Source organism: Bactrocera dorsalis, chromosome 2 (assembly GCF_023373825.1).
Source record: "Bactrocera dorsalis isolate Fly_Bdor chromosome 2, ASM2337382v1, whole genome shotgun sequence".
Classification (NCBI taxonomy): Eukaryota; Metazoa; Arthropoda; class Insecta; order Diptera; family Tephritidae; genus Bactrocera; species Bactrocera dorsalis.
This window is the reverse complement of record NC_064304.1, coordinates 106,406,839-106,428,943: the sequence shown is the minus strand read 5'-3', so window position 1 is coordinate 106,428,943 and position 22,105 is coordinate 106,406,839. Positions and strand designations below refer to the sequence as shown.

At 37.3% G+C, this 22,105-nt stretch overlaps 1 protein-coding gene across 1 annotated transcript in view; it reads right to left on the bottom strand.

Annotated features, from left to right (window-relative positions):
* Positions 1 to 680: 680 nt before the first annotated feature.
* LOC105234121 (acetylcholine receptor subunit alpha-like 1) overlaps positions 681 to 22,105 on the bottom strand; it is a 240,840-nt gene continuing 219,415 nt past the window's right edge. The window contains exons 6-9 of the mRNA XM_049450344.1: positions 18,065 to 18,525; positions 17,765 to 17,979; positions 9,548 to 9,816; positions 681 to 3,090 (exon numbers count right to left, since the gene is read on the bottom strand). Of these exons, the coding sequence (XP_049306301.1) occupies positions 2,884 to 3,090; positions 9,548 to 9,816; positions 17,765 to 17,979; positions 18,065 to 18,525 (1,152 nt within the window). The 3' untranslated portion in view covers positions 681 to 2,883. The remainder of the gene's footprint in view (positions 3,091 to 9,547; positions 9,817 to 17,764; positions 17,980 to 18,064; positions 18,526 to 22,105) is intronic.

Genomic DNA, 22,105 nt, shown 5'->3' with positions numbered 1-22,105 from the left:
TTTAAAATAAATAAATAATTAAAATTTGTTTATAAATAAAATATTTTAGCTTAATTAATTAAATTTAATTATTTGAATGCAACATTCAACTGATTATATAATTTCTTCAACTAAATTTTTTATAATCCAAATTGGAAAGTAGTTATGGTCTAGAAATCTTTAATTTTTTAATAAACAATTTATTTTGGTTTTTTTTAGTATGTTTACACAAATACTAATTTCTTTATATTATATAATAAAGATTCATTTTGGGGCAGTTAATTTAAGTAATTGAAAAAAAAAAAAAATTAAATACATAAAAAAATATTTTGATAACAATTTTAATTATTACTGTAATGAATTAAACATAAGTTGCCTATTACATATTATTTTAATAATTGAAAATTAGAGCTTAATTACTTTAAATCACATTTTGGCTGAAGGGTTTTTTTAATTTATTTAAATTAACAAAAATTTAATAGTAATTGAATTTTATTTAATTTAAAGAATTAATAAATGTTTTTTTTTTTAATTTGGATGCAGTTTTTTACAATTAATTTAGTTTTAAAATAGTTTAAATAATTTAATGTAACAATATTTTTAATTAAAGAATTAAAAATTTGTTTAAAATTTCACTAAAAAGAAATTAATAAGTACCATAAAAAACTAATTTTAATATGATTAATAATTTCTTTAATGCACTTCCCAAAATTAAAATCATTTTTAATTACTTGATACAAAAAAGTTAAAGGAATCAAACTTTTTTTTATTTTTTTTTTATTGAACGTACGTATATACACTTAGTCGATCGAGCTGGAGTTTAAAAAATATTTATTAACATATTTTTGTGTTTGTTTCGCTTTATGTGATCTTCCTAATAGTTTGTTGCTGTATGTCACAATAGATTTTCGTTTTGGTCCATTATCTAAATTAATTTCAGAATTTACGCTTTCGATCTGTTGCCTGTCGCCAACAAATACTTTTTATATTGTTTATCTCTTTTTTTATTTTTTTTTCTTATTTTTACAAAGTTAATTTACATACATTTATGGCTATGTGAAATGAAAAAGTGTCTGCAAACAAAACGTGCTTTGTGTAGTTATTTATTTTGCCACGTGACACTTCTATCTGCCACAAGAGCAAATTGTTTTAGTGCTTATGTTAAAATTAATTTACATATGTACTTAAAGTTAAAAATACATATATTTTTTAATTTTTGTTGATTAACTCGGTAATTACACTGCATTTTGTTGGCATTTTTATGTTAATTATTATTATTTTTTTTTTGTTTAATCTTAAGGTGTGTACACACATATTTTATTACTTATACATACAATTATGTAGACATAAGCACATTCAGTCGATGAATTTAAAAATTTTGCACTTATTTCAATTATTGCTATACTTTATGTGAACTCAAACACAAAGAAAGAGAGTAAATAAATTAAAAAAAAAAAAATTGTAAATAAATTACTCTAATTATAAAACCTTTTCTGCAGCGCGTTTTTTGCATTGCGCTTGCATATTTTATGCAAAAAATAATATTATAATTAGTATAACAGGATCTTCATTTTTGCCGACCGTGTTAGAGGGAAAGAGCGTAGTTTCTGTCATAAGCAATACACTTTCTCACGCTCTCTCTCTGCCTCTCCCACCTACATTATCTTACTCATGTCACTACGCGCTCACTCGCCACATCCAACAGCGCTCAATTAGTCGGCAAACTATTGTGCCTAACTGTAACTGTTCTATGTATTTTTAACTAATTACTTTTGCTCTTATTTTTATTTATACTTAAGAACTAATTTATTCGTCGTTTTACACTTGCGTCTTCGGTAGAAAAAAATGTGGCATTTGTTGATGATTGTTCAACTACAACAATTGTTTGTTTTGTTTGTGGTTTTATTTCATATACCTAATCATACATACACATACTGAATACATACCTATAAACTCGTTTAATTTTGTAGTTACTTTTCAGCTGTTTAGTAAACATTTTTCATACGTTAAATTAGTTAGTTAATTAGTAACGTGATTTTTAGCTCTTTGTGTTATTATCTATTAATTTTTGTTTAATAATATTTTTGTTTAATATTTTTTGTGTGTTTATTAATTTTAAACATTCCTGGATGGCTGAGTGAGCTTTGTTTTTGCAAATATACTCTACCATATGCAGCACGTTAGGCTCAAGTGTTACACTTTACAAACAGTTAAGCTTGCGCTCTTGAGTGAAACTCACTTTACTCGCTCTCACTCTCTTTCTCTCTCACTCATATGTACATACGCTTGCTTAAGTATGCATATACATATCAACTGATTTTACGCCTTCTCTACACACTCCTGATGTTTTCTATTTTAATTTACTAATTCTCAACTACTTTATGGCAACAATTTTATTTTGATCAATTGCTCTTCAACAACACGCGCTGTAGTATTTTCCGTAACAATTTCACCGCGCAAAATTACCTTAAGTCGCTCATAACCAACGCCACGCCCATCGAATGCAACACTGTCCTCGCTTACGTTTTGCTTTTCTGCTGCTTTAACAACTAGTATTTTCAATTGCGTTTTAGCATTTTTATTTAGTTTGTTTTGTTTTAGGACGTTAGACGCTTCATCGTTATTAACTACTTCGGCTATGTTATCGGTTTTATTAAACTCTTCATTTGTTATTTGTTCAGCTTGTTGATCGTGTATTGGGTATTTATCATTAGTTATGTTAACATTTTTTACTATTTCGTCGTCTTGTTGTCCTTCGCCAGCACCAATAAAATTTTGTAAAATACGTTCGACCATTGCAATGGCATCGTTGTATTATCCGCGATCGTCATCGCGTGCGGCGAAGAGGGTTCGCATCGAGCTGGTGATTAAGTTCCACCAGCCCGCTGCGAACCCAAGCGGTCGCTATAAGCTATTCTCACTGCCCATTTTTAGCAGTTCGAACTTCTTCTTAGCGATTTTGGAATATAAAATATCGATCGGTTGTGATTGATCGTACAAACTGGGCGCTTGCAGGATAATCAGCGCTGTGCCGACCACACATGCAATCGCGAAGATCCACAGGAATAGACGATCCAATACCATAGCAACATATTTCCAATCTTCCTCCACCTGTAAAGAGAATTCAAGATAATGTGTGTTAATAACATTCTTTAACAGTTGTTATTAATTCTATTTCTTAAGCCATTTGTCAATTGCTCTTTTGAAGTTTTTTTTGGCTGAAATTAGGAAATATATTATTTGTTTTTCGTTCAGAAATCATTCACATTTCATATATGCGGGTGAAGTAATGACCTGCCATATGTAAGAAGAAGCGAAGCTACTCTCAAAAATACAATATACATTGTGACAAAAACGGATACCGGATACTGTAATTTAAAGTCCTCGGGTAAATGATATTTATAATAGACATATTTTGCTCAGTTGGTAGAAGTGTGTTTAATAACTATGTCAAATAGGAACGGTACACCTCAGTAGGTCTTTGCCAAACTTCTTGTACGGAATTGTTGTAAAAGGCTTATGATAATTAAATTTTATCAAAAACGCAAGCCTACCAGTGGTACAAAGCCTTCAAAGATGGTCGAGAGATCGTTGAAGACATGCCTCGTTCTGGAATATTAAAACAATGAACGATATGGTGTTTGAAAATTGTCAGGCAAATGATGAAGAGATGGCAAGAGAGCTCGATATCTCTCGCGAGTCCGTTCGAATGATTTTGGTGGTATGAAAAGGGTTCTTGCTCGACTTGTCCCGACGAAGTGACTGACTTTAGCGTAAACACGTCTCTTTGGATATGCGTGATCGTGCGAATTCCGAAAATAAAACAAAATATATTTGAAGAAGTTGAAGGCCAGCCCAAAACGATCATAAAAGAAGAGTTTGGATAGAGCCTGTATAGCAGCTCGCACTGCTATCAAAGTGGCTACTTTTCTAAGGAAGCCGCACTTCGTATAACCCTCTTTTAAATATTCGCTGCGTTTCAAAAATATCCTATCTACTTACTTTTAACTCTGCTCTAACTCTGCTTTAATTGACCTTTTTTGCTCAAAATAATACAAAAAAATCGTAATTTCATTTAAAAGCTCTTATGAGTTTCAATATATGCTATATGAATTATCGGAATTCATAAACTGAATTATTGGTTTTAAGTACAAAATTCTTTAATTAAAATTGGCACATCGTCAATGAAGTAATTAAAAACCAATTTAATGACTTCTATTTGAATTAGTTGAAATTTCTGTAAAGCCAAAACTTTCGAAAATATAGCAGCCTTGAAGTGTGCCACTTAGTGATCATGGCAACGAAAACAACCAATTGACAATTGAATTTCTGCTGAAATGAAATCGCTCATTAAAGGTTGGCTTTTAACAATGCAATTAAAATGTTATGAAGCTGCGGTTTTCCGTTTATAGCTATGTATGTGTGCTGTATGAAAACTCTGCTGCTCAAAGTTTTCAGTTTTCACTGCAGCTGCCAGTTTAAACCGTCCTTGCTCTAATTTTCCAATAATTTGTAGTTACGTAAGCAAATGAGTGTATGTATATGTAGTGCTATCGGGAGAAAACTAGTTGAATATGTAGTGCGATTTGGTATGAGCTCTCAAAGTTCATTTTAATATGCAACCGATGAGTTTAATGAGCTTTACAGAGAATTTAGTTAATAAAGATTTTAGACTGATTATGGAGTGGGAATTATTTTGAGCATTGCGTGATTATTTCAAACTCTAAATCTAAAGACGAATACAAACAAAGACTAGGAACATGCTAACCATTTAATTTTTTAGATCAGTATAAGAAAATCTCCAGTATGTGTGAATAGGATTGCTCTCTGTAATAGTTTTATTATAGTACTAGCTAGAAATAAGGTTTCCGGTGCTGTACCGCTAGCAATAATCGAAACTAGGTTAAATTAGGTTAAGAGGACGATCTTAACAGAAATTTCACATGAGCGACGGTCCGGGTGGTACCTAAAACTCTTATACAATATACTCTTGTATAATAGATCATACAACCGATAAAAATTGACAAAGCGCTTTGAGCATATCAAAAATTTGTTGAGACTGCTAATGTCAGATTGAGCTATGTCTTCTGGTTCGCCGAAGATAAAACTACTGAGATGTCTCAACCTTAGTCTTGTAAAAGCTGATAAAGGAGAAGAAAGAATCCTTACAACTTTTAAAACTATCGTCCGACAAGATTTTTAGTCTGACCGCATAAATGCCTATTGAACAGTGTCCAGTATGATACCCTACGATCGCGACAAGATGAACTTTGTTAAGGGGAAGTATTTCAGTAGATCTCCTGCATACTTCACTAGATCAAAAGGTTCTTTTAGTCGCACTGGAGCGTTTGCTCAACACACGCGAGCTCCATTGGTTCAGTGAGAGGACTTAAGACACCAAAAGGCAACCAACTCGTTACCATTCGGGTGTGAGCGAAACAAGCATGCCTTCTCTGGCTAGCTCCTCGGCTTTGCAGATGGCAGCGCCACCGCTTTGATCAGTCACCCAAACGAGCCTGCTGACAAAGTACAGACACTACTTGAATGCACAGTTAGCGAGCTCAGCGCTGGTATTGCTACTTTCTTGTAGGAGTGAAAGCACAACTCCCTGAAATAGATTGCAGTTCGTAGCAGAATAAACGAGCTGATATCTCTAAATTCGAACTGAAAGTTAAAAATTTCTGAAATATTAATAAGTATTTCCCAAAGGCTGCTGTTCTCGAAGTGTCTTAGATAGGTTCTACAAATGGAGGATGCCAGAAAGCCTGAACTACCCTTACAGCACATACTCCTTTTTCTTCCTTAGGATATATATATTGCTAAACCAATCTCAGCCCTAAATCCACCAGTGCCACACAATTTCGAAACTAATTGGCTTACCGGGTGTATTTTCATTGAATGTTGCTAATGCACAGGCGAATTCAGAAATATGTGGGTGCGCATGCAAGCCAAGCGAGTTAAGTGCCTTTGAAGCGTTTGCCTGCCATTTGCCACATGCCATGCAATGTAAATGCAGCCACTTGCAGTTTTCATATTTGTAAATCAGCAGCGATGACATGCCAAAAGAGGCAAAGCAAATCACGCAGATATACAGTCGACGCGAACCACAGGCGTGGTGAACGAGGCGAGCGCAGTGACAACCTAAGTGGGTGGGCGTTTATCAATTCGACAGCGGTGACGGCAGAAATTCGATTTGAGCCAGCTTTGCCGCAATCATCAATAATGCCAATGATGATGACGATGACTATGACGATGATGCAAGTAGCAGTTGGCAGTTGTGCAGCAGCAGTTGAAGGTTTCCTTTTTCGAGTCGTTTCAAAATTCAGCGGCAGCTGCTGGCATTGCCGTTGCATCAGCTGTCAATGCTTGGCACACTGATGACGTGCAAACACACACAGCTGACGGGGGTTAATGCAGCGCTGTTCGGCAGCTTCGGCAATGGGTTGCTCGTGCAGCGGGGCGTATGAGTAACATATTTGCACAGTTGGCTTCTGAAGCTTCTGTAGCAAGCACATAATTGCATAGTATGTATATGTGTATATATGCTTGAATAGATGTGTATTTAAGCGCTGTTACTACGCTCTCAATGCAGATTCCTCATAAAAAGCCACCTTAATATGCACTCCGCAATTTGTGAGTTTAGCGTTGATTAGAGGGCCAAACACATATACATATATTCATATATTGTACTATATTTCCATACCAACGTGCATATAGTGAAGCAGTCGGTGTTTATGTATGCCAAACGGAATATGCGTGCAATAAAATTATATCGGAAAACAGAATGCTGTGGCTTATCAAAGAGAAATAGAAGTAATACAAGATTAAGAAACTTACTAAATGCGCTGGGTGTAGCAGCTTTTAAAGCTCATTGCCATGTGCTTCAATGATATTTCATGAAATGAATATGATAAGTTCAACGAAAAACAAGAAAAACAGTTAATTTCGGTTGCTCCGAGGCCATAATACCATGCACAAGTTCAAGATTTCTTACAAGAACTTGATATTAATCGGTCAGTTTGTGAGGCAACTATATGATATAGTAGTTCGATCTGAACTATTTTTTTTAGAGAAGGTATTGTTTCTTTGGAGAATAATCCATGTCAAATTTTATGCATATATATCGTCGAATAAAAAAGTTTCCCAAACAAGAACGTGATTTTGATTACTCAGGATGTATGACAGCTGTATGCTAGAGTAGTTCAATCTGAACAATTTCTTCGGAGATTGAATGGTTGTTCTGGATCATAATCCGTGTAAAATTTTGTCAAAAAATCTGGACAAACAAAAAAGTTTTTCATACAGACACTTAATAACGATTGCTCAGTTTGTATGGTAGCTATATGCAATAGTAGTCCGATATTGGTATCTACAGATTTGACTCCACTAGCCTTCGGATTACCGACGATTAAGTACTAATGTCATCAACCAAGTCATTCGCCATATCAAAGGTGCATGGATTCATAGATTTTAGAAATTTTTTTTGTGAAAGAAATATGTATCGAAAGGGCTTTTCCTCAATATAATTGCTTTGTATGACTACGTATCAATGGTCAAGAGGCATCGCCGTTAACTGTCATGCTGATGAGGTTGCTAAGGGCACTTTTCCTCCAATTTCATCCGATTGGAGGTGAATAGATTTGTCCATATCCTCTCGGGTTCTGTAGTTAGATCTATGGACATAAAGTGAACTCCCTAATCGCTGGTCAACAATCAGAGCTTATGCGACTGCGATATCTTTCAGCCCAAGAGTGAACAGTAAGAGCTTCCAAGTATTAGACCTTAGCAAAGTAAGTCTCGCTGCAATTGTAGGTGTTCTGACTGAACACTGTGCAATAGGTTCACACGCGGTGCGGATGTATGGATGTTGATGTTGTATGTATAGTAAGCTCAAAACCCTTTGTTTTTCTACGAGGTTTGACAATTAAGTAATAACACTGATTTTATTTCCGCGCTTGCGGTAAACCTGTGACCTTAAAATTTCCTTTCTCTTTTTCCGGCATCTCTCCTCTCTCCCTTGATATATGTACCATCGCTCTAGCTCGTTTAGTTCGCCTGCTGCGTCAAGTTGAGTAGACGTGTGTTTATAGTGCTCGTCACGAAAATGGAAAAACGAAATCAAGAGCAAACGAAATGACCGTCGCAGAAGACTGTTTGGAACAAGTGGAAAACGATCCCACGCTGCTTGATCGAGTTATTACAGGCGATGAGAGCTGGTTTTTCCAATACGACCCGGAAACCAAACGCCAAAGCTCACAATGGTTGTCTCCGCGCGCCCCCCGCCCGAAAAAAGCTCGCATGAGCAAGTCGAAGGTCAAAACGATGATTATTGCCTTTTTTGATAGCCGTGGAATCGTCCACAAAAAATTCGTTCCACTGGGGAAAATTGTGAATCAAGTCTACTATTGCCAAGTACTCGAAAGATTGCGAAAACGAGTCAACAGGGCGCGCCCAGACATCGCTCGTCACTGGATCATTCATCACGACACCGCGCCGTGCCACACCGCCCTCAGCGTGTCCCAGTATTTGGCCTCTAAAGGGAACGCGCTGGAATCGCTGTATAGCTGCCCAAGGGACTACTTTGAAGGGGATGGGAGAGTTGTAGAATAATTTTCAAATATACGGTTTTTATGGAATAAGTCTCATTACTTAATTGTCATACCTCGTATGTGGATCTGGTGATTGACTTTAAGAAGTTTATGGGTAACATAAAGGACGAATATTCATCCAAGAGAGATAAATCGATTTTGGATTAATCCTACGACCCAACTTTACCCAACCTCATGCTGTTTTGTCTAAGAGCTTGAAAAGCCTGCAAGACCCGCAGCTCTTGTTGACTATAATCTTCTTCCTATGCTCGGACTGATGTTCATATTTCGCTTCATAAGAAACTTAAAAGTTTTATATAGAGATATCCATTGAAGTTCGTTAGAGGTTTGCACTGATTTTACATAAGTCTGGGACTCGATTCTTTATCCTATCAATTCCGAAAGTTTCTATTTTAGGTTCAAGCTTAACTAAATTGTCGATTTTTCAGATCTCAGACCAATATCATACATAAACTTGGGCTTTCTTCAAAATCGTCTACTACAAAATTATGTAATACGGAATTCCCTTAAAAGCGCCAGTAGGCTTAAGCATCGCTGAGTTATGACAAGGGTTGGCTTACGCGAACTTAATAAAGCTCTGCGAGAAATAATGCTAGAAGGACAGTTTGGAAAGCTCCTGTCATTTCTATATTCTTGTTACATATTAAAGATTCTTCTCAAATATTTCTTCGTACTTCAAATGTAGGGCTATTGTCCGCTTATCTGTAACTTCGAATCTGAAAAATAATATAATATTTAATTTTTTTATTTACAATTTATACGCATATACGATGACTGCAGGGAAGGGATTTCCCTTATGAAAATGTGGCGCGAAAGGAGTGTATATTACGAGCAAGTGTACGATAATAGCAATGCGGCGAAGTGCGCTGCGAACTAGTTGAAACTTCAATGTTGATGACAAATGACAATGGTCTATGTTTCTTTAAAGAAAAAATGAATAAATCTCCATTATAACTTACGCTCTCAAATTTATCCTTGTTTTTCACATGTTGCGCTATAAATCGCGAGCCCTCGATTGTCTTCTCCATTTCGCGCATGTACGGCTTGTCGAAGGTCGGACTTAGGTCGGCATGACAACAGCCGGGACTGATATCCCCATTGCCCGATGGACTGAAGAGGTCGTCATCGGCGCCGGGCAGTGGCAGTGCTGAGGGTAGGGGCGGATCACCAAAACAGGGCGCTATGCCGCCCGCTGCAGCTAAGTCGAAACGATGTGAGGCAGGAAGTGCTGCAATGAAATTAAGTGAAGGAGATATATACATATAATTTAAATACAATAATGAAATTTAAAAGAAAATATTTTTCAATTAGATAAGACTTTAAAGTCATAGTTATACCTAATTGTTGTAATTAGTGAAGTTTTCAACTGATGAATTTATAAAAAAAATAAAGATGGAGTAACCGTCGTGAGATTTTCTTCCCAAAAAATATCAAGTAAACTTATATATGTATATATACCTACATAACAGCAATAGCTCTTTGAACATTTCCGATTATATTTATTTGGGGCGTCTGTTAGCTATCACCTTCCATTGTCACATCTGCGTCCATGTCCACGAATTGACTCTTGGAAATCTTTGTAAATCTCCAATAGTGAATCTACCATTTTTTACTGATACCTCACAATGAATATGATAGGATTTCCACCAGAAGTTATGAAAGGAAAGAGAGAATGAACTGTTCAGATGTAAATACGATAACGGTCTCTGGCCTGTTTAGGAAGAGTTCAACGAAAACAAATAGAATTTGGTTATCGAGATCAGGTCAGAAGAAAAACATAGATCAACCATGGTAAAAAACGAAGACCATGTGCTTCTATAGATTTTTTTTTGTAGAATGAAGGGTATATACCCTCAGGAATACGAAGAATAATGAACAATGCGGAAATAATAGTAAAATTGAAGAAAAGCATTTAAAGAAGCCTTTCTTTCGTCATCGTCGTTGCAAGAACTAAGCTGGTTGGTAACCGCTGATAACGAAAACCACAACTTTTGCAACATACTGCTTACCAAAAAACCAATAAGAGAGCTTTTCAACGTGCAACACACAGCTAAGATATGTTATCCTAGAAATCTTAGCACATCTTTTCCTAAAATCTTTCACACCTCTTCTCAGTGAAAAACGCAATATTTTTCCACAATAAACTTTCTGCATTTTTTTCAAAGTCTAAAGCAAACAACGCGCTTACCTCTTCCACATTTCGCGTAATGCGCATTCTTCGCTCTACGCAACCAATTAGAAAGACGCAAGAGTATTGCGATGCTGGCATATTACAGTATTAAGATTGCTGTGCAACATGACTGCGCGGCGGCTATGTCAAATTGAAGCCTTCGAGGTATTAAAGTAGAATCAAAACACTTTCCCAGCAAGCATGCTGGTGTGCACCGAAGACGAAGTAACGTGAGCACGCAGCATGAAGAAGCATGGGCCTGAGCAAATGTAATGCTGCCAAACGCGTTCGTTATGTGGGAGCTTTCGAAAAAAAAAAAAAACAAAAAAAAAAAAACGCGGAATGGAAAACGCATTGCAGTAGCCCTTCGAATTACTTGGAAGCTCGATGTGCATGCTGAGCTGCTGTGCGGCGCGGTTGAGCACACGAGTTGGTGTGCGAACCAAGTGAATTGAAAATTTTACAATTTTCTAACGAAAAAACGGTGATTTCAGACAACAACAGCAAAAAGAGGGGAAGAAAACCAATCTAGGTGCTATTAAAGGCTAAGGCAAGGCACAGCGCGTAATGGCAACTAAAATGGCGCAGAATGAAATTGGAAAAATACTCACAGTGCCTTGCAATGTGGCCCGAAATGTAAAACTTTAGCGCTGTGTGCGATTTGCTATGATTTATTTGCACTGCAAGTGTGAGAATGCTTTACGAGCTGTTTGCAGCAGTGCGAGTGCGTGTGGGCACGAAGAATAAGAAATGTTCTGTCATGTCAAATATTAAACGGAAATTTCACTGGAATGTTGTATGCAAAGTTACGCACATACATATTTGCTTTGGAGGAATGTGCGTGCATTGGAATTGTATTAGTTGTAATTAAAAAAAAATAGTTATATGTATCTGAGATTCAACAACCTTCCATGTATGATTCAGTGTTTCAATTCTAATTTGGTTATGTAAATGGTCCTTAAATCAACCTAACGCAATAATTTGTATTGTCATACAGTAGAGATAAAACACCTCCCTAGAGAACGGACAACCATAAGGGTAGAGTAAAGATATTCCTTAGATACAACTAAGGTAAAAGTTTAGCCATTTCAGTGTATTATTGTGGAATAATTTTTTTCTTTAAAAACATATGATATCATGCAATCCTCAGGAACTCCATGCATTCGTTCGCTGTCCCTCGGTTTTACTTGATACTAGTTATGTTTGGTCGATTCATGACTCTCAGATGTAGGAAGCATGTAACTCTCTGCTTGATTACCCTACATTGAAAGCACCCTATCTACCGAACAAAACCGTCACGAGTTTGTCGTTCGAATGTTGAAATGTTTATTTTTTAAATCTATAGAGAACCAAATAATGCGGCAACGACCCAGCGATATTGCTGCCGGCCTGCCAAAATACTTAAGTATCTAATTTAAGCAGAGGTAACAAACCTATTACTTGAAAATCTGTCATGATTATGAAGTCTACGGTTTTCGCAGGAAAAATGTCTATAGTCCGCAAAGTTGTTTTAAAATTTTCTAATCACTTATTGTCCTAGTCCTCATCATCGAATTCTGGCCAAAAATATTCGATTATCATTGAGTGGTAGCGATTCCCATTGACAGTAACGTGTCGGTTTTGATCATCACGGAAAAAGTACGGCTCTAGGACGCTGCCGGCCAATAAACCGCACCAAACCGTAATTTTTTCGGGATGTAATACTGACTCCTACTTTTCCAGGAATAAAGAATTTGGTTCCTCTTTGATACAACGCTTGGAAATTGTTCAGGATTGTTACACAAATTCAGATTCTACGGTGGTTACTGTGTTTTTTTTTTTTTAGAAGAATCATCTCCTCAGATGGAATCTATTTCTGGTTTTATGGATTCGTCAACAAGTAAAAATGCCGCTATTAGGGTGACTGCATATGTGGTTCAGAAAACGTAAATGCATTCTCAAAAAATTGGCGACTAGTTAATTTCGTGAAATAATCCAGTCAAATGGCCTCCAAGATCATGCGATTGAGGTTAGGTTAGTTGGCTGATCTAGATAGATCCATGGATGTTTTGTGTGGCGGAAGGCCCTAGAAAAGACAAAGCACGTTATCAATGGCAACGAGCCACTTTGTGATAATACTTGGATGGGTGCTAGGCCAGACGCGAACTGCAGGCCGCTGTGAAGTTGTTGAGCTGACAAAGTAAGGAAGCGTGCCTAATATCACGCTATCAGTACAATGGAAACGAGTCGCTGCTCCCTTCTCCTCCACTGTTTTACTACTAGCTAGGCTTCACGGGAATTTGGCCAGCGCTGGGCTTCCATCGGCTCAAATGCATTGGTAAGTTCCTTTTTGGCCCAAGGTCGATCGCAAGCCTCTGCCTAGTTATGAGAGTTCTAACAGGCCGTTGACCTATTGGCGTCCACGCTATAAGGTTAAGAATCCTATCCGATATCAGCTGCAGAAGTTGTATGGAAGAAGACAAGGTTGAAGCAATTCCTTCTTGATTGTCCCGCGTTTGTGAAATCGAGGCTTGAACACTTAGAAGCTCACACTTCCATGGAACTGGTGCGAATAGAAATGAAACGCTTGAGCAATTTTTTCTTGGCCACAAGGCGCTTTGCTACCTTATCTGCATGTAAGTTCGAAATACAGGAATTTTATCTTTATGTCTTCAGACCACTTATAGCAGTCTAAGTTCAACTTTTGAATGAGCCACCGTAGCGCACCTAACTTGTTATAACTATCCTCATCATCTTCTCGTTACGATAGTTTAGCTTTATTAAATTGATTCCTGAAATACTTCTAATCGCCAAAATATTTTGTTAATTTTCCTTCCAAAATGCATTCTCAAATCTATACTCAGTTTCGTTATGAAGAATAGCCGAATAGATCCCAAAAAAATAAAAGTTTATCATATTAATGAGAGCTTCTTTAACTTTATTCAGTACACACAAAGAAATCTCGCTTAATTTGCATACCAGCTGTAGTGGAAAATCACAAAGATAACGCGTAGTTTCGTGAGCATTATCGAGGTAAAAAAAGCTCGAATATTTTCGCCAGCGGAAAACTTTTAATGACGCACAATTAATTTGACAACGCGCATTAATAGATAAAAATCGCTGTAAACTATGTAACCGAAAACATTTGGCAACTGAAACTTGTGCTACAAAACGCAAATAAAATATAAAAAGTTAAATAGTTTCACGAAAATAGCAACAAAGCCAACAAAGCGAATGCGGCATGTAAACTCGCGCTTAATTTAAATTTCGACGCAGCTGATGGAGTGCAGCGAGCGACGGAGGCAGTGAGCGGGGCAGGCGTTGAGCGCGGAAAACTTTCATAAATTTACACCAGATTAAAATCTGTAAAGAAATAAAGTAATAAAACAGGCGACAACAAAACTAAGTCAAATGAAATGAGTTGAAATAAGAGACACTCACAGCCCGAGATAGAGAGACCGAAAGAGCGACAGTTGAAATGAAGAAAAGTAATAAAATGTGAAAAGTGGAATTAGAGCTGGAAATCTTACACAGCCGATGCGCGCCGCTGTTCAAGCGCTGAGGAGGTTGAGCCCAACACGCGGCTGTCAGCAATGAAATGTGACAAAAGTTTGTGGCAGCCACAATGGTGGCAGACGGCAAAGCGGCGACGGGCGACGATGTAGGCGGCAGCGACAATAGTTGTTAAAGTTTTTTTGCGAACCAGCAGTTGCAGCGAAAAATGCAACTGAAACTATGACAAAGAACGTTTCTACAGCTGGATACACCCCAGTGCCGAGTAACCGCCGAATGAGTAGCAGCACAGAAATGCCGTTTGTTAAATAGTTCCTCAAGACATACACGATATAAAGCAGTCTAAGGCCTTTAACAACGGATTTGGAGGAGGAAGTGTGGAGTAGCGGTTGTGCAAGCTTTGGTTGCTTGGCAGGATTCTCGTGCGTGCGTGTCGTAAGAGAAGTAGCCTAAGTGCATTGCAACATGAAAAATGATTGTCGAGCAAATTTATGAAGCAAACTTACAGCAAAGGGGATATTAAAAGTGAAGTAATATATCGTAATAAGTGAAAAATTGGAGTCGTAACAAAAGCCTTGCAAAAACATCAGACAGCAAGTGGCTAAGTATAAGGCAGTGGCTAAAGTTTTGCAGCAAGGAAGCCAACAGAGTTGCATAAAGTTGTCGAAAAGTGTTTGGATTCACTTGGAGTGCAATGAACCATGTGCGTTTGCTTGATAATTCGACTAACTGCATATTAATTAGGGTGGGACAAAAAATCGAATGTTTTTTTTTTTTTTTGCTTCGCACTTTCAAAAAATGTCTCACAGACACTATTTTTGTTCAGTATTGTTTGGCATATGATCAAGGACAGACTTACGGCTGAACAACGTCCACAAATCGTTCAACCTTATTACCAAAATCACGTTCTGTAAAGAATGTGTTTCGTGCGCTTCGCTCGGCTTACTGAGCGTACTATTCGCAACACCATCACCCATCTTGACACCCAGCATTCATTATTGGATAATATTCTTCCGAACAGACTATGTTCAGTACGCAGTGAAGAAAACATAGCACCTGTGAAAAGTCGATTAAGAACCGTTTGTAGAATCTCTTATAGTTTCGCTCTATGTGCTCTTGAAAAGTTACAAGAAGATACGACGTTTTTGAGTAAAATTTTGTTCAGCGATGAGGTCCATTTCGGACTCAAGGAGTATGTAAACAAGCAAATTGCCACATTTGGGACGAAGAGTAACCTAAAGAGACTCAACAGCTGCCATTCTATACAGAAAAACAACAGTTTGGCCTGGTTTGTGAGTCGGTGGAATCATCGGTGCATATTTTTTCAAAAATGATACCGGTGTGAACGTAACCCTCAATGGGGACCGATATCGCGTCGACCCGACTATTTGATGCCTGAAATTGACGCTCGTGTTCTCGGCGATATTTGGTTGCAAGAAAACAGCGTCACTTCCCACACATCGCCTCAATCAAAGAATTTTGAGGGAACACTTCGGTGAACATATAATCTTGTGATATTACAGCATTAGCATTTTTCTGTGGGGATATGTAAAATCTAAAGTCTATGCGATAAATCCCGCTTCAGACCTTGGAGAAAACATCACACGTTTCATTCACCAGTCACGAGTCGAAATGTTCGAAAGATTCATCGAAAAATGGACTCAATGTATAGACCATCTGGGACGTAGCCGCGACCACATTTGAAAGAGATCATCTTCAAAAAATAATGCCAAAGAATGTTCTTTCGAATAGTAGTAAACATTCCCCATTAAATTTAAAATTTCTGTATTTTTTTTCTTAAAAAAAATAGTGAACCTCGAAATGGATCACTGTTTATTAACCGTTGAAGTTTGACTATTTTAAGTTTTTTTCCTGAATTTATAACTTAATGAATAACAATCATTTTACATTGCATCATCTAACAGCGATGTCATCAAATTAGTAAAATTTTAACCATTAATACCTTTCAGAAGGTTAGGTTCATGAAAAACTCTTTGCTCATACCTGCAGAGCGTTTCTAAAAGATGTCTATCAACCAATTTTTCAGAGTATGAAACGAAAAATAAAACATCCGTCTTTTTTGAGTCACCCTAATATACAATATGTACATATGTGCGTGTGAATAAAGGCATTGACCAGTGAAGCCGAAAAAGTGTTGAACATGTTAGCAACAAGAAGTTTCAATTACATCGAAACATTAAATGTTATAAAAGAAAATGAAGTGAGGAACGAGTCGATTGCGCATAGTATTTAGGAAGCTAGAACGAAATGCGTTTGTGTATTGCAGGATTTATGTTCAGATTTGTAAGATTATGTTAGCATTTGTAAGTGATAGCAGTAGATTTCGAGATTTTCTTATATGATTTTTTATACGAGAATATGATTTTTTTACAGCTGTCAACTTTATACCAAAATTTTGGAGGGAAAGTGAATCGAACAAACAATTGGTATAATTGCAATAAACTGACTGTTTCAAATATTAGCTCTCAAGACTTAGAGAGCGACAAATTGAACGAACTTAACCAGTTCATCAGGCTGGCATGCGCAACCTTTCTTTAGATGAGACATGCTTCCTTCCAAAATACATATTAAGGTTCCATTGAATTGGAACTTCGTTCACTCTTTTTGCTTTCCAGAAACATTTATATTCTATTTCAAATCGTAAGTTTTTAAATCGATAAGAAAAAATTCTTCTATCTCTTCATTTGAGCCATTCTTGATAAAACTGGTCTAAAATATGTAGTAAGCAAACAAAACATGAATTAAAAACAGAAGGAGGTAGAATAACAAGCAATATTGGTATAATAAAATTAGGATAAGGTTATGTAAACAGGTTGATTTTTCATAAGGCCGGAACCAATCCCACTTGGACAGCTAAAGACGCCTGCCCGTTGTATGGCAACCGTGATATCCTTAGTCTGGCGAAAGGCTGGGGAGGAGAAATCCTCAGCCACACTGTTTGAATGTCAATGAGATTGTATCCAGTTAGGACACCTACATCTTGGAGTTTTCTGGGCCACTAAGCTTTCGTAACCACGCAAATGCCAGTTGCTGACCAACACTTGTTGTTTTCGCGTTAGGCCCATGGATCCAGCGCTCGAATGTACGGTATAACAGAGGAACTCTTGCCTGTGCCCATTCTGTTGGAATTTGAATGAAAGTTTGTCGATTTTGTTAGAATCAACCGATTCCGCTTTGCAGCCGCACGTTGAACTCGTTCCAGCCGCTTAGCGAATGTGGCTTTTACGAGCGCCCTTCACCAGGCAAATACATCATAGAACAGTACATATTGGCTTAACCACGGTATGGGTCCCATGATAGCTTATTTTCGAGGATGAGGTCCAAATACTTCACCTTTTCAATGACAGTGAAGTCGAAAGCCTCCAATGACGGAATGGGGTGTGTATGTAAATAATACTAGGTCAGTTTTATATGACGGTTTCTTTTCGCCCAGCTAGCTACCACGTCGATAATTTATTTTGTATTCTCAAGACGTGCATTCATAAGAACTTACCTGGTATACCATAATCGCCACTAAATCGCTTGGAATCGTAATTCACGAATTTATCCACATCCGGTGGCAAATGGAACACATCGGTTAGCACTTCGGGCGGTTGATCGTCCTCGTTGGCTTCCTCTTTTTTCGGTCGTTCGATGCAAAGGAGTTTGGGTAAAATTTGTATAAATAAACGCTGTACCCATGGCGCCATTTTATGCGTCACAGGCGATCTATAAAGATGAGGAGAGTGAAGAAGAAGAGAATATTTGATTTTAAAATGTATTATTGCTAAGTTGCTCATTTTTAGCTACATACCTAAAGTTAACATTAAGCACCGCAATGGTGACCACAACCGACAGTGTCACCAACATCATAGTGAAGAGCAAATATTTGCCCAGTAACGGCACCGTCAGCGATGTTGGCGGTATAATTTCGGCGAGCAGGAGAAAAAACACAGTCAACGATAGTAAAATGCTGATACAAAGTGAGATCTTCTCGCCGGAATCGCTGGGCAAATAGAAGACCAACACCGATAGGAATGAGATACCCACACATGGTATGATTAGATTGACAGTGTAGAAGAGTGTTTTGCGACGCAACGTCAGATTGAAAACGATATCCAAATAGGGCTCTTCACAACAACTATAGAATTTCTCATTACGCACGGCCGGCACACGCATTATATCCCACTCTACAGAGATGTAGTAGTCCTGCAGATCGATGCCCACTTCGATGTTATCCGAATCCGCTGTTTGCTTCAAATGCCGTAGATCCACCTGTGAAAGGAGTAAAAAGTGATTTAAGAAATAAAAAATTTAATCAAAATGCTTTATATAATACAGGTATAAAATAAATGTAAAGAAACTCTCAAGAAGAAGCTAAAATCTACATCCCAAGAAAGGAATTTATCTTACTTAAAATGAAATCTGCTGTTCCAAAGAGGAATAGTCTATCTACATATGTTAATTATTTGAAAAATACCTTAGGTGATTACTGTGACCACTCGCTGAATTATAATTTTAATGAAAAAGATGAGACCTTTTGGTGGGTTAGTGCTAGAAATGTACTATTTTGACTGGGTGGGAACATCTTTATGTCAACATACATATATGTTCGTCGCCCCAAGTACTAGAATAGGTTAGGTTAGCTTAAGAAGTCCATCCGAGCAGGTATCTCACTTGGACAGATGAGAACGCCAACCCGTTATCTATATATTGTATCATAAGGCTTTTACAAATCGACTAATCGCTTTGAGCCTATCACACATTTGTTAAGACGGCTAATGTTAGTTTCGGTTATGTCTTCTAGCTAGTTTAGCGCAGGTATCAATGTTGAAGTGAATGCTTACACTACAGTGATCCGGCAGCTTAAAGCTAAGAATGATGGAGAGCTCCTTACAGTAAACTCCTCTCTAATTATCTCTTCTAGCTTCGGTCCGTCCGTGAAAAAGCTCACTACACCTCTTTTCCAGCGATTTCTCCCTAAACACATATGCCTCGCCGGGAGCCACGAGTGGTCTCTGCGACGCAGTCGCCCAAATTTGCAGGCATGTGGTTGAAGAAGGAGAGAGTTTCCCTGAGCCTTAGGGCATACAGGGTTTGTCCGGAAATGCATCTCGGCTCTCAAGGCTTTTCCAGAGAATGCCTTCCCTGATGCCTTCAATAATTAGAAATCGCACTGGCAGTGCTGCATCGACGCAGAAGGAGTCTATTTTTAAAGGTTTTTAAAAAAATTTAACGATTGGTTAAACACATTTTTTTTAATCGACTCAGTTCTACTATTTTCCGGACAAACCCTGTTCTTCGCAGCTATACACCTACGGCATGTCCACATCAGGGGTCAGTGAGAGCTGTTCTTAAGGCACGCTCAAACTTTTTAGCAACTGTCGCGTTTTAGAACACCTTCCATCAGATGAATACACCGTAGAAGATTATTGGCTTAATTACGGTTACGCTGAGTTTGAACACATGGGAGTTCCCATCTTTTTACTTCTGTATAGGGCCACCGATCCCTTCTTAGATCTCTGCTCAATATTTGGCATCCATGAAAGCTTTCTATCAAGGACAAGCCCCAAGTATTTCAGCTTGTCAACAGGATGAAGACGTGAATCCCCGAAAGAGGGGGAGGCTCGCGGAAGACGCTATTACTGCTGGGGAGTATGGTATCGAAGAAGACTCGAATGAGTTTACCCATCATACCGCGCAACAAGTGAAGCTATGTCCAACCACTTTATGAATGATTTTCAGGAAAGGTCTTGGTTTGCGGGCTTACTAAACTCAACCCTTTCAAGAATTTAAGCTGAATGACCATCAAGTGCGTCGGCCATTTGGTAAATGGACCAAATTGAATTTTGATTTTAACAAGAAAAATTTCTTCAGCTAATAAACAATATTGTCGAATTTGCGGTGATGATAATCCACAAGACATTATAAGAGCACCGTTACTTCCGAAAGAAGTCACTGTTTGCTCTGCTTTAAGGGCAGAGGAGATCATTGGCCCACATTTCTTTAGATATTAAGCCGGCCACAATGTTATAGTCAACGGGGAACGCTAAATTGGATTTTGTTGATGTGGGCGACCTTTGGTTCTTTCATTGCGTCCCTTCATAATTCAAAATCGAATGAAGAAGCTAGTATATTTCTAAGTGGAAGGTGGAATGGAGAAGATGACAGGCAAAGAAAATAACTTAGATAAATTTTTGAAATTAAAATATTTTTGAAACAAATTGAACAATTTTCGATCAAAAAGGTTTATCTATGGTCGCATTCAAGTTGAAGACGTAAGCAATATAAAATATAAGGGAAAGTTCATGTGTTTGCAAAAGATAATTATTTGATAACGGTCGACTTAAAAATGTAAAAGTCTTATACCTCTCTGGATTTTACAAGGAAGCTTTCAAATTGAAACATGTATAAATTTCATGGAAGTACCAGGACACTACTAGAATTTATGAGAAGAACGACAACTACGTTCTCATAATCGCTCATTCCTCAAGTAAAAATATAATGCTTTTTGAACTAAAATTACATTTGTAGAAAGCTCAGTTTCTTTCAGCGCATCAAATTGTTGATACTGCTCCATCATTTAGAATCATTCATATTTTCATTTTGCTACTGGTTATCATACAGTATTTTAACTTTTTTTTGCATATAACTCTTACATCCATCTGTTGCCCGCTTTTTCGAGACGTTCGACTCGTAAATTTCACACCTCCCAGCTACTTACTATTCGTTCAACACCTCCAAGCTTACTCGTTTTTCCCCATAACAACCATCACTTGAATGTTGGTAATTTCTCAGCACCACCAACAAGTGTGGCTTGGCTGTTGACTGACAGTCGGAATTTTTTATGCCCTCAACTCATGCGCTTCAATTTCGTTGATGTTCTCAGTGGCAGCGAATACTGCATTGTCATGCAACGTTGCATGCAACACAAGTGTACTTATACTTAGGTAGGTATGTGTTTATGTGGTTATACAGCAAGTGATGGTGGTAACGTATTGGAGCGCCTTCTGTGTTGTAAAAGTATGATAAGGCGATAATCTTTTGACTGTTAACATTTGTCATGCCTCTGATGGCGATCCGAGTCAGTGAAATAAAATGAAGTACACCAAGAATTTTTAAAGAAAAATACGTGAATGAGCCTGTTGGATACAAAGATGCGAAAGCGCTTAAATAATATATATGTGAATGGACTTTTCTAGATATGGCAAATATAAACGGATAATCGTTAATACTTTTGCTTGTAATTCTGCAACTTTCCTTCTAAATTCTATTTTTGAAACTTCTTTCTTAAATCGAATACACCACGTTCTTCAATAAGAGCTATAAGTTTTCTTATAAACAAAAAAAAACAATTATTAAGGAAATTCAAATGTTTTTTTTATTGTTAATTACAATAGGTAATAGATTTTGAATATAACATCATTTAAATCGCCTCCATGACTTCTTTTGCAGGAACGAACTCGATGATCCCAATTTTCGAGTATTTTTTCCGCTAAATCGGGTAATATGTCATAATGCTTGAATAGAAAATAACTGATTTATTGCATTGACTTCAAAAAATCTCACAGAAAGTAGTCTAATAGTGTTAAGTCTCAACTTTTTAGAGGCCATTCAATGACACAATTTCTTGAAATAATCGAATTTCTAAACTTTTCTCGAAATAATTCGGTTGTTGCACATTCTGTGTGAACCAGATGTTATCAGGATCGACTTCTTTCAATTGCGGCCGTAAAAGTTGATTATTATCAATCTATACCGTTCTCTATGGACAGTAACGGTGTCACCAACTTTATTTCGAAAGAAGTACGAACCGATGATTCTAACCGACCAAAAACCACACCAAACTGTCATT